Source organism: Tauraco erythrolophus, chromosome 19, assembly GCF_009769465.1.
Source record: "Tauraco erythrolophus isolate bTauEry1 chromosome 19, bTauEry1.pri, whole genome shotgun sequence".
Lineage (NCBI taxonomy): Eukaryota > Metazoa > Chordata > Aves > Musophagiformes > Musophagidae > Tauraco > Tauraco erythrolophus.
The window spans coordinates 8,105,659-8,118,901 of record NC_141483.1 but is presented as its reverse complement, the minus strand read 5'-3'; the positions used below and the strand labels follow the sequence as shown (position 1 = coordinate 8,118,901).

Here is a 13,243-nt window from a genome sequence, read left to right as displayed (position 1 = left end):
GGGATGGAAACCCAGCAAGCTTTATTTAGGATCCCTCACCCCTCCAAAATTAAAAACATCTTATGCGCACACATGCACGCACATGTGTGTTTCTTTCAAAGAGTTGGCAGTGCTTTGAGACTACCTCACCAGCTCCTTCACATTTTATTCTGCCCCAGGGACCTCTTTAAAACTCCGGCTCCAACAACATTATTTGCAACTGCTCAAAACATGCAGGGCGAGGTATGGTATCTCGGTTACTTCTTCCTTCTCCCCTCCAAACATAGGAGGTGCATTCTGAGTTAAAGATCACTCAGGCTCACTAGGACATTTGAATGGAGACAACCACTGGGATGAAATATGAAGTGTCCCAAACTTTCATCCAGAGCAGAAAGAAAATGCTGAACTTAGGGTTTTAAAAAGAAAAGGAGAAGGAAAAAGGGAAAGCAATCATTCCACACTCCCAGCTTAAGGGGGAAAACCGAAATATATGCAAGTCTTTACTTGCTGACGTGGCTGGAACTAGCTGCAAAGCTACCAGAGATACAATTCTTGTGGTTCCCAGCGAAAGCCCCAAGTTTTTCACTCACAGTATTTCCAAGTTAGGGAAGTCTGAGAGCTTTTTGGATGCTTGTCAAATACAGGATCTGAGGAAAGACTATCCCAAGAGTAAGACATAAAACTCCAGTCTGTTAGTTTAAGTGGCCACAGTTACTTCACCAGCTGACTGATCTAGAGATCAAAGCTGGTAGAACTTTTTTCAAGTGTAGGACAAAGTTAATCGGAGACTTTATAAAATCAGCACTCTACTTAATTTTGCATTTTCAGCTCATCTTTGCATGCAAGATTTCTTTTCTTTCATTAGCATGGACTAGATACAGCAGCAGCATATCTAAACTATTTTTCTACCTGGCAGTACAAGAATTCCTGGAAGTGCCTTGGATTCACCACTTCTCCCTCTGCCAAATTGTCTTTGCTGTTTAAAGCATGAGACAACAGCAAAAGGAGACTCTCATCCTGCACGAGGGCAACTCTTCAAGTATCTCTGGATGCTTGAAAGTAGCAGACCTGGCAGAAGTAAATCAGGACATGGGACTGACAGACTATAACGAAAATTGCCAATACTTTGCTTAGTTTTTGGGAGAGAATTTTCCTTGTCTCCTTTTTCCAGTCCCTAACTGTGATTTTTTTTCCAAATTGACCTGCGAAAGAGTTCTCATCAATTATGAGAGTATCCTGCTTGCTAAGGGTTCTTCCTCACCCTCCCAATAACCCTGTTCCAACGCAAACCCATATACCTGCACACACACTTTGTATTCTCTCCTTGCTCCCTGAGCCAATCCACATAAACAAGCGCTGAGCAGCATTCAGTTGCAGGGCTCTGAAACCGGGCAGAGCATACATTTGGTTTTAATACATTTGTGGTATCAGAGCAGTTACGCTCATGTTTTCAAATATGGGTCTAACATTTCTTGAAGTGAGTGCAACCTGCTGGATTAAAGCAAAACCCAAATTGCATTTTTTAACAGATGCTCTGTTATTTCAGTGGTGGGTAGCAGCAGCTCCACCACATGAAAGTGATTATGGACGTGACATTTCCACTCTGCAAATCCCGTTTTCAGGAAAGAACCCGACTCGTCTTATATTCCTTCTTGGCACACATTAGGCAGCTTCACAGGGCCCTGTTTTCAGACCTATCGCCAAGTTTTCTATTTTTTTAATGGTTTACAGAACATTTGAAGAGAACAAATACGCAGGTAGGAAGGGAAGGGGACAGGACTATGAAAGCCTGTTGCTGCAGGAGACAAGGAAAATAAAAATATTGTTAGAAGAGTAGAGGAGGGAAGCAGGAATGCAGAGCAGCAATTACAGCAGAGAATGCAAAGTCTGAACGAGACTTCAGGACTTGGAGGCCCAAATGTGCCTCAGACTGCAGGCACGCTATTTTCTCTTGTTCTTCCCATATGTGACTTTGCTGCAGCTGAGCCCGGAGCTTGGAAGGCGCTGCTTTATTTCACCGGAGAACAGACAACCTCTCCTTACTTCCTGGGGAAGAAAAAAATCAGGGAGGATGGTAACGTTTGCATACACTTGGACAAAGGTAAGTAGGCTCTGTTAGGGTGGAAAGAGGCTGGCAGGGCTCAGGATATCCTCACCTGCTCTGGGTCTCCAAGGCCAGCCTGCCTATAGATGAGCCATTCCTACGGCAGCGGCAGCCCATTGCCACAACAAATCTCTGTGAACCAAAGCAGCTGCAGCAGAAGGTCAGCGATCTCATTAGCCAGGAGGCCCCTGTGCCCAGCCTGGGCAAGGTCTCTGCGTCACAGCTGCAGCATATTTTGGTACCTGGCCTCGAGCAGACTGCATAATTGCACCATGAGGTCACCATCCCTCCTGCTTGGAGGTGGGGAAGAGGAAAATCACAAAAAAAAACCCAAACACGGGCAGGCCAACAACCACCAGGCACAGCGGCGCACTCCAGCTTCTGCAGAGAACAACGGACCCCCTCATTTAACTCCAGAGATGCAATGCCTTTTTCTCCTTACAAAAAAATGCTTGTTACCAGAGACACAAACAGGGGCTGTTTTCTGAACAATCACCCATGGAACAGCGCTGCTTTCCATAGCATGATCAGCAGTATATGCAGGCTGGGCGTACACTGTAACTTGACATTTTGTACTTGCCTTTGGAGCAACCAGGGAAAGGCGACCTAATGCTCTGCTGCTTTTGGGAGGTTCAGGTGAGAAGCAAAACCAGTTTATCCCTTTTAGGCCAGAGATGCCAACCTACACTGTAGTTATGAGCAATGGGCAGAATTTTCTGCAGTAGCCGCAGATATTTGAGTACCTGATGCAAGATTCTCATGTAAGGTCATGACTGAAGATCACCAGCTCTGGGTGTGGGGCTTTGCTGGCTAATTTGGCTTGCCTCTTTCTGCAGACAAAAGCTGGAGTTGTTCCCTGCAGAGGGAGTCAGAGCAGGAATTAGAGATGGTCTTAACAGCCCTCTGAAAGAACATCTGCCGCTCTGAGCAAAGGTGGGACTTTAGGAGGCTTGGTGGCTAACTCAGCTACCTAAAGCATCATAGCTGAAATCTCAGGATATTGAAAAGATGATAAAACCATTCTTGTTCTTTTTTCCTATGTCATAAATAGGCAGAAGTTTTCATTCTCCCTTTTCAGTTCTTTAATTAAGATTGAGTTTGTTCCACCTACAATAAGTCTTGCAAGTTACAGCTATGTAAGTCTGGCTAAGCAGAGTTCTCTCTTCTTAACCAGTTCTTTCTTTGAATTACACTTTTAAGGCTAGGAATTCTCAGGATGAAGAGTTCTTCTCTGGACTAGGCAGGATGTTGGCAGTTTGTGGGTATTTTTGTTACCTGACAGTTTCCCAGGTTGACGTTACCACCACGGGAGTAACCCTGGCATTCACTGATTACTCAGTAACTGTTGTATGCCATAGTGTAGGCATGCTCGTGAAGTGGATAAAATATTGGTAGGAGTGTGAAATGCAGATAGAAATGCTCTGGAACAGACCTAGGCCAAGGCATAGGACATTTCTAATTTTTTCTTTCATTTCATTGATACTCTTATGTCCAGGTGCTTTTACTAGAAACTAAGGTCTTATTCAGAACTCTTCTTCATCCCTCACTGCAGCCCTACACTGCAATATTAATTTTCTTCTCATCTCGGTCTGAAAGGGATAAAACCCAGATTGCTTTTCTATGAAAGCATTTGAAAAATCTGTTTAAAAAATGCAAATGCAGTGCTTAAAAAGACCCACATGACCAGGCAGTGTCCTCCTGGGGACTCTATTACACTCGTAAAGTAGAACTATTTTAAGCAGAAACTTGTCATTAGTATCTAATAAACTTATCATGGCATTTTCCTGCAACAAATGCAAGTGAGACATGTTGGAGTTGTTCAGCCTGAATAAGAGAAGGCTCCGAGGAGACCTTGTAGCAACCTTCCAGTACCTAAAGGAGGCCTACAAGAAAGCTGGGGAGGGACTTTTTGCAAGGGTATGTAGTGATAGGACAAAGAGCAATGGCTTTAAATTTAAAGAGGGTAGCTTTAGATTAGATATAAAGAAGAAATTCTTCACTATGAGGGTGGCGAACCACTGGAAGAGGTTGCCCAGAGAAGTTGTGGATGCCCCATCCCTGGAAGTGTTCAAGGCCAGGTTGGATGAGGCTTTGAGCAACCTGGTGTAGTGGAAGGTGTCCCTGCTCATGGCAGTGGGATTAGAACTAGATGATCTTTAAGGTCTCTTCCAACCCAAACCATTCCATGATTCTATGTCATTATGAGAGTAGTCCGAACCTTGTTTTTCCCCTTTCGTTCCAACATTAGCTTCTATGGCTAAGGAAGACTGGAACATATCTAAAATAGCATCCACCAGAGAGTGTTAGAATTCACACCAGCAACCAGATTTTCAGACTAATCCTTGGAGAGGATAAAAAAAAAGAGAGCTAACTCTTGTGACTGGACATCCAACAGACAAATAGAGATTCTCCAGTACAGATGCGGGTCAAATAAGATCCTACATCTATACAAAGCTGCTCTCCCTGTTCTAGGTTGTTGGTTTTTGATTTTTTTTTTTTCAGAAAATACCCTCATTCAAACATACAAAAAATGTAAAGCTTTAGAATGAGAAACAAAGGCGTCATTTAGAGCATCTCCTCAGGCAAATAATCATGAATATGATGGAACCATCGTAAATAAAAGTAAGGCAGTATAATGAAGAGTTCAAGATGCCATGGTCATTTGCTTCAGGGTTTTAATAGGTCAGCACAGGTCTTTTTCTACTAGAGCAGAAAAAAAAACTACTAGAGTAGGTTTTTTCTACTAGAGCAAGTTCTCATTAAGTAAGTGTACACAACACAGCATAGAAAAAATTAACGGTAAACGATAGGGTTAGTGGGAACTGACGGGGGTGATGAGGGAGTTTCCAGACAATCAATCTGGTTTTCATTTTCTACAAACTGAACAGGCCAAAGCAGCTCAAATTAAAGAGTAGAAAACATGGTCAGATCGTTTGAACTGCTTGGTAACCAGACGAAACATACAACAAAACAAAAGCTATAGTGCTGCAGTAAAAGTTTGCTTGTAGAGTTCAGTACAAAAGTCCATTGAGCAAGTTATGTATATTCGTAGGAATCTGTAAAGCTAGTGTTCCCAAATTAACTTTGTATATATAACCTCCCAAATACTTGGGGGAGATTTAAATAATGACAACCATATGTAGCTTAGGTGCCCAAAAATGCTTTGTTTTGTTTTGAAAGTACTAGAAACGGGAGAAAGGGGAACTGAAAGGCAATCCCATGCAAATTTTGCTGGCCACTTCTCAGGAAATAAATTTGGATCTTTAAAAGCAAACGAACCACACACATATACACATAAACTGGCCTCGCAAAAAAAAAAAGAGCTATTTGTGCTTGGATTTCCAGCTGCATGACCCTATTGTTTCATCCAGACACTTCAGATGTTTCACATGTTGGAAGTCTATCATACAAACATCTGGAGAAGGAAGCATTCTGCATGTGAAAGCCAAAACCTGCAAATATTCTGTATCGCCACTAGCATGCTGCAGAGTTGTTACTGCAACTCTTTGGGAACCAGGTCGTTGTTTCACTAAATGTCAGTAGCAGGTGAGGTGAGAGGGCTTATGCAGAAGACATGGATAGTGACCCTTACAAAGCAAACAAAGAAAAACCCTCTACCTTTCACGCAATATTTGTAACTTGGCTCCTAAACGAGCCATTGCTAGAGCTGAGGCTGGCCATTCAGAGGTCTATTACGGTCTGAACGTACCTCCTTACTGTTGGGTGGTGTACAAACAGTAGCACTTTTCCCCACCTCGTTGTTCCAGGATTAGTCTCCTCTTGTGCACTCTGCAAAGGGAAGTTTCCAAGACTCCACCTTTGCCAGGATTTCAGAGAGCAGGATGCTTGTAAATTTTACTTTACTGCTTACACATAAGGAGAGACCATGAGTGCACAGCAGGGAGGGTGTGGGAGAAAGCAGGAAAAAGTATCACAGATACTGCAGCCAGAAGAAAAACTAAGCACTGGGTTTGTTGTTATAGGGTCCCAACCAGTGAGCCGTTTATTTTTCCAAAGAAATCTGCTTTGCAGACATCCTTTCTTCTTCTCCATTCAAGTTTCAACCAGGAAACCTGGAATAAGTTACTGTTAATTTTAGAGGCAAATCAAAGTGCTCAGCCTGCTAAGCTTGCGTTTAAAGTTAGTCCTGATGAGCAACTCGTTGGGGCCCTTGTATTCAAATAGTGAGGGCTCGGATTCACCTGAACTGCTCTGTCCACTCATGCAGATCTACAATATGGGCAGGAAGACAAGGGAATGGACAGCCTGGGCTTCGAGCCTCAGTTCTAACAGTGAAGGCTCCACATTTTAAGTGAAATCTAGGAAAAAAAAATTCTCTTTAATAAAAACTTAGTCGTTCAAAACAGTAAAATATTTACTAACCAAGACCGGGAGAGGGCAGGATTTAGGTAGAACAAGCGGATTAGATCTCCGGTTTCAAATCTAATTTTAAGTAGGGTACAGAGCAGACACACCCTCCTTGGAAAGGCTGAGCAATCATCTTTCTGGGATTTGGATCAGGTTGGACTTCCAGAAGCATTTCATCCCAGATCTCCTGTATTCAGGAAGCTGTCCTTATTGGCATCCTTGGCACCCAACCCTTGCTACAGCCCTGCTACTCCTTAACAGACTAGTGAAACACAAACGCTACGGAAACAGATCAGTAAGAGATCAGTGAATTCCCAAAACTCCCTTCTTCAGAGCTGACGGTAGTTCTGAATGGAGGCTTGTACAAGCCCATTGTGTTTAGGTGGTTTGATGTTGCAACCTGGCTGCTAATATAAAGAAATGAGAAGAATAAAATACTGGATGAAAATGAGATAGCACAGCAGGTTATGGCTTGCATGTGGCAAATTTGCTTTTGTTTTGCCACTTTGAACACCACCCACCCCTGCTTTATAGTGAAGTGTAATGGTGCTGCCTGTACTCCCCCAGGACCAAGGATTTCACATAATTTAACAGTTTCTGTAATTAGATATTTGTGAAACTCTAAATCCTCTGATGAAAGGTACTGTAAAAGTATTACCAACTCTTCTACCATGAAAGGACTCCACCCAAACCCAAATACAGAGGTTGTCCTCAATGTACATCATTACTAATCCAAGCCAGCAGTACTTATGGGCTGATTTAAATCATCCTGAAGTCGCAAATGACTTCTGTGAGCTCCAGTAGGGCCTCAAGAATTCTAGAAAGAATATAAGCCTTTTTCCTCTCAAAATTGGAACCTTCTTTTCATTGGCGATGACGTGAGTAAGGATATTCAGAATGAACCATCAGTCTGTTTGCTGCTGAGAGCTTGTAAGAGGAATCACAATGTTCTTACATTGAGTTTGAGAACTAAGGCAGCCAGTATGGCTTTTCCCTACTGCTGTACAAGAGTTCCACATATTAATGCAAGATTTTACAGTGCCCTATCCCTACTCCATCCTCCTCCTGCCATGGATTTGTACAAGTAGAAGAGGATTATTCTTCTATTTATTACTTCCCATACTCAAGGAAGTATCTAACCACCAAGTTGAACATTTATTATTTATTATTCATAGACCTGAGATATCAGTGCACAGACTGACCTTGTAATGATAATAGTATGTAAAGGGAACTGTGTTACTATACTAGACCTGGCCTAGCTACGCTACTGTTGGGAAGCCACTCTCTGATACCAAACATGCCATGAGTTCTCTTTAAGAAGAAGGGGAGGCAAGAAGAAAGAGACTTGAGGATTTTACCACCATTCCTGGTCTGTCATACAAAGAAGCAGACAGGGAGGATAGTAATTGTTTGTTGGTTACCACAGGAAAGTTTGTTTGCCGGGTCTTTTTAAACCAGTGCAACAGGATTGTTTGCTTCAAATTACTTAGATAGCAAAGAAACAAAAATTACTTTGGTGTTCTCATCCCAAGGATCGTTGGCATCTCTAGTGGTACCACATTCTTTTAGCTCCTTCTGCATAAAGATTGCCCACATCGCTCCAGAAATAACCTGCCACTGGCTCACTTCTCTTACCTTGGCTGCTGCTTCCTTTGCTGGCCTTGGCAAACGAGAGAATTATGGTTCAGCTCTACAAAAAGAGAGTCCCATGTGCTGTGCAGGACTTGAGGCCAGCCTCATCCATCTTCTCAGCTTTCAGCTTCTTCAGTGCTTCAGTAATTAGAATTATCAGGTCTAAAACACTGTGGACATTATTGCTGCTTAGTGTGAAGCTAACAAGAGAGCGCCAGATTTACAACATTCTGGCCAGACAGAGAAATAAAAAAAAGTTACAAATCATTGCCCAGTTCCAGGGATATGTACTCCAGGATCTTATTTTGCCAGAGACTCCACGTGAACTTTAGCCTCTAGGAGAAATCCGCCTGCATTTTTCTAATTGAAATACCAGTCAGACCAGTGGCGGGTTGCAAACTAACATGCATGAAAAATAAAGGTTCAATGACCCAAATCAATTATGTTTTAAGGGCACTGCTCTGGGCTCAGTAAGAAATATTTTAAACAGGAGAAAGAACTAAATAGGATCATTCATTGAACTGACCTGGAAATGAGACAGAAATTTGGTAAATAAGAAGTTCAATGCAAGCCAGTTTTATGTACCAACTGTAGTGGATTTAAAAAAAAAACAACAAACAAAAAAAAACCCCACAAAACAAAAAACCAGAAGAACAAGCCCAGATATTTCTTAGACTCAAATAATGTTTCAGACTTATGGATACTAAAGTGAACAGTGCAATAAAACAAAGCAATTCTCATGCCTTCTTTGAGCACAAGCAGTGTTACCCGGTTTACCTCCAGACATAAAAAAAGCAGTTTATAGAAATCCTGAAACTGCATCTTTATTAAAATAAGACAACCTGCAGGTCTTCTGTATAAAACAAAAATAATAATTTAATGCAAAAACAACTTCTGAAGAACAGAACCAGCTACTGTGGCTGGATTTTTAGAGCACATACGCACAAGCTAGGGAGAAACAGCTCTACTGCTTCAGGATATATGAATATAGCCGCTCCCCAAACTGGCCCAACATCCAAACTCTCTGCACAGTAAATATCTGCCAAGGTACATTGTAAACACAATAGGAAGCAGCTATGGCAATTCATCAAGATATAAAGAAAATAGGAAAGACTTATCATTTTTCTGCTCCTAAAGCACAGAGTACTTTCACAAACAGCAAAGAGATTAATAGCTCATTGCCAACAAAACTTCCAGATTCTTTGAAGGTGCCTTATATGTCTCAAGACAGTAAGACAGTCTGGTGTGCATGTACAATGCTTTACAGTGACCTATAAAACAAAAGATACCTGGACCTAAAAATCCCATTGAAGTGTTACGAAAATAACCCCCACACCTGGCAGCAACTGAGATTAGAACCAGATGTGCAGCACATCTGGTAAAGAACAGGGCTGCTACTAGCAGACACTGAGCAGTTTGAGGGGCGTACTTTTCCAGTCCAGCATTTGTCTGGAGAGACTTGATAAAAGTCATATATTTTTCCTCCACTTTTCTGAACAGAGAGGTTGACCAGTAACAGACCTATTGTACGTCAATTTAAAACATTTGAGAATTTCCATATCCTTCCCCCTCCCAATCAGAAGTGCATATTTTGCTGCTCCAGTTGCATAATTTACTGATTTAGCTGCATGCTTGGTTGATCTGGCAGGAGACTAGTACAGTAGTTGAGAATCTGGATACATTGCCAATTGTGCAGCGTGCTTTGTTGATCAGGGCCGTAGAATTTAATAGCTGAAATTTCATACACTTTACTAATCAGGTCACATTCTTTGCTAATTGAGGTGCATATTTTAGTAGTTGATTTTTTTTTTTAAGCCTTCACTGATCTTGGGAAGGATCCTGCTCCCTCTGAAACCAGATGGAATGTTGCCATAGTCCTCACTAGAAGCAGGACTAAGACTTTCACTAGAGGGTCTAGGATCACTAAGATTTCCTCTCTTAAAAGGAACAAGAAAGGCTTGATTTTTTCTTTAAGTCAGCAAGCAAACAGAAGAATACCAGATGAAGGATGGCACTGGCACAGAGACCTCCTCCATAGGGATTTGATTAAACAGATAGTATTTTAGGGACATACAGAGGCATAATTTAACTATGTTATTCTTTCATCAAGCTTACATTCTTCCTTCAGGATAAACAAGCCACTTATCTGCACATCTTGTTCCATCTGATACAGACACACAGGAGGAAACATCACACACCTTATCTTCAAATTTTCTTTCATTTGATCTAACTCCTATTTTTATATTGCTGTTGTACACAGTGAAGGTTTCCAGAGAGAGCTCTGTTTTGCCACAAAACATGTTTCAAACATCCATGCTACCCCACAGCATCCCAAAGTTCCTCAACTCTGACTGGCAGAGACCAACTTCCTGGATGAAAAGAACAATCCAGTTTCCTACCTCATGAAGATTTGCCCTTTCCAAGAGAGTTTCTGTTATGCTTTTAAGTTGTTAACTCCAAGCCAGAAGACAATTCTTTTCTCATAAATCTTTGAATACTTTTTTCAACTGCTAAATTGAACGACATTTGAACCACCAACTTAGAGTGGGATGTGTGTTTTTTTACTAGCATAGCAACACTATCAGAATGTAGCCAAAAAGATAAAAATAATGAAGCCTACGCAGCATAGTGCAGTCCTTGATGAGTGAAGAGCAAGTGCAACTCACTCAAAAAATAAATACCGAAAACAGGGAGCAAGAGATATACACAAATGTCTGTATGCACACACAGATTTCACTCTGTCACATTTAGGAAGATAAGCTATAGAAAATGCCTGTTTCATTCTGCAAAACAAATTGTCCTGCATGTTAAGATACTGTAGACAACATGATCAAAAGGATAACTGACACAGCAAGAAGTCAAGTCTCGGAAAGCATGAGGGAGGCTGCTGCTTCTGCATTAAGGAGGCAGTTTCTTTTCTGTAGTGCTTGTGGTCAATACTTAACTAGTTCAGATACTGCCTGAGGGGAAATCAATCAGTCTTGATTTCAGAGTTAGAGAACAACAGAATTTGGCTATGAAACACAGAAAAAAGAAAAATAAAGCAAAAATTATACAGTTTGCTAATGCATTCAGTGTTCTGCCATCACCACTCACACCCAAAGGCACAGCACACAGCTGATGTTTGGTCCACCTCATGACTGTACAGGCAAAGTTAGAAATAAAACTAGCACAGGAAGGATATAATAATGCAGGGCAGCAAGAAAGTTATGTACAAGCTATTTAGTTTAATAAGAGAAGTATGCAGCTGGATGAGAGAGTTGTTCATCTCTAGTAACAAACCCAAGAGGAGAGGGTAAGTTTGCAGGTTATGCAATGCAATTCTGAGTTAAAAGAGAAACAAAAGACAAAACTCCACAACCATACAATTCAATAGATTTAAGTGCACACCTTTGTAAAGTTAATACTTGGTACTTCAGTACCAGAAATGTGGCTTCATTAAGACATTCTCACTGTAGCTATCTTCACTAGGATACCAAGTGAGATAAAACATCTTTGTTTCAACCACGAAGTCATTGCTGTGTTCGTATGTGCTGTGGCAGGAAGTTGTTGTATCAGGCAGAATTATAATGCTGCTTTCCACCAGGGAAAGCAACCCCTCACCTTTGTTCTTTATATGTATGTGTAACAAAAGACATAAATGTATGTAATATTATTTTCTTATAGTGTAGTGGCCTACGTTTTATAGATCTGAGAATCTCTACAAGAGGTGTCAAATCTTGCCCCTATCAGGGTCCACAGGAAAAGTCCCACTCACTTCAGCGATGTGAGGACTGCTTACCCTTTCCAAAGCACAGCGTGACTGTTTGCTCTGTAGCTGCTCCTAGTTGCAGGGTACTCTGTGCTTCCTTGCCCGCCTTTCCAGCACCCTTCTAGGTCCCCCAGTGCTCACCCAGTGGCTCCCAGCCCATGCCAAGATCCCTGTCCCGAGAGCTGTAGCTGTCATTTGCACTGTCTACCGGCTATCCGTACTACAGACGAGGTGCACAGGACCGGAGAGCGTGGGGACAGTAATACAGTACCAGGTGGTTTGTTTGGGCTTCTTATGCCAGGTTACCCCTTGTTAGAGATGCCTTTGGGCAAGCGCTCTGATTTCTGCTGGAAATACTGTTCTATCGGTTTCCGCGGGGTTCCCGGATTTCGGGTCTGGCTGTACCGAAGCGGAGAGGGTGACCAGACAGAGACTCCCGCAGCATCATGTCTCCCAGTGCTTTTTGGGCTCCCAGGCGAGTCACCGGCCGGCCCTAACTTAGCGCACCCAAACCTCGCCGCCGAGTGGGCAGGGGCCGAGGGGAGCCCGCGGTCCCGGGCAAAGGGGCAGCGCAGCCGCCCCCGCCCCGGCAGCCCCGCTGCAACCCTCCTCCCGGGAGCCGCGGCGCATCTTTCGTCCCGGGAGCGCCACTGCACCCTTCTTCCCAGGACTCCCGGCAGCTCTGCTGCACCCCTCGTCCCGGGACTCCCGTACCTCCCCTCGCCCCGGCGGATCTCCCCCCGCCCCGATGCACGCCGAGCCCCGGGGCACCCCCTCCCCGGCGGGTTTGCCGCTGTCCGCGCCGCGCTGGGAGCCCGCTGCCGCCCTGCCCGCCGCCGGGCGCCCGGTGCCGGCGGGGGCGGGCGGGGGCCGCCCGGTGCCGCAGGGGGTTACCTTGCCTCCCGCCCCGCCGAGGCAGAGCGCCGCGGCCGCCGCCAGGACGAGCCCCGCGCTGGGAGAGCTCCGGACCATGGCGCGGGGCGCTGCGCCGAGCCGAGCCGTGCCGCGCCGTGCCGAGCCGCGCCGAGCCGAGCGGAGCTTCGCGCTGTCGAGCCCAGCCGAGCCCTGAGCGGGCGCCGCTGACAGCGACCCCCCGAGCCCGGCCTCCCCGCCCCTCGCCCCCTCCCCCGGCCGCTCCCGGCCCCTGCCCTCCCCCGGGGGGTCACCTGCGGCGCCGAGCTCGGCGGGGACCGAGGCGCCGCGGGAGCGGAGGGGGTCGGGTGGCCGCGGGGCTACCCGGGCTGGAGGGATCCGAGCCCGCCCGCTGCAAGCAGGGTCAGAGCGGGGTGCTCAGGGCTGCATCCCCTCTGGGCTCGGGAACCGCCGGCGATGGAGGCAGCCCAGCCCCTCCGAGCAGCCTGCTGGTGGAGCGGGCTCCTGCGGGAAAAAGTTTCTCCTGCTGCACGGTG

General features: G+C 44.6%; 1 protein-coding gene across 1 annotated transcript in view; it reads right to left on the bottom strand.

Annotated features, from left to right (window-relative positions):
- LOC104373380 (uncharacterized) overlaps window positions 1–12,806 on the bottom strand; it is a 32,671-nt gene extending 19,865 nt beyond the window's left edge. The window contains exon 1 of the mRNA XM_086623735.1: window positions 12,729–12,806. Within this exon, the coding sequence (XP_086479861.1) occupies window positions 12,729–12,806 (78 nt within the window). The remainder of the gene's footprint in view (window positions 1–12,728) is intronic.
- Window positions 12,807–13,243: the final 437 nt, after the last annotated feature.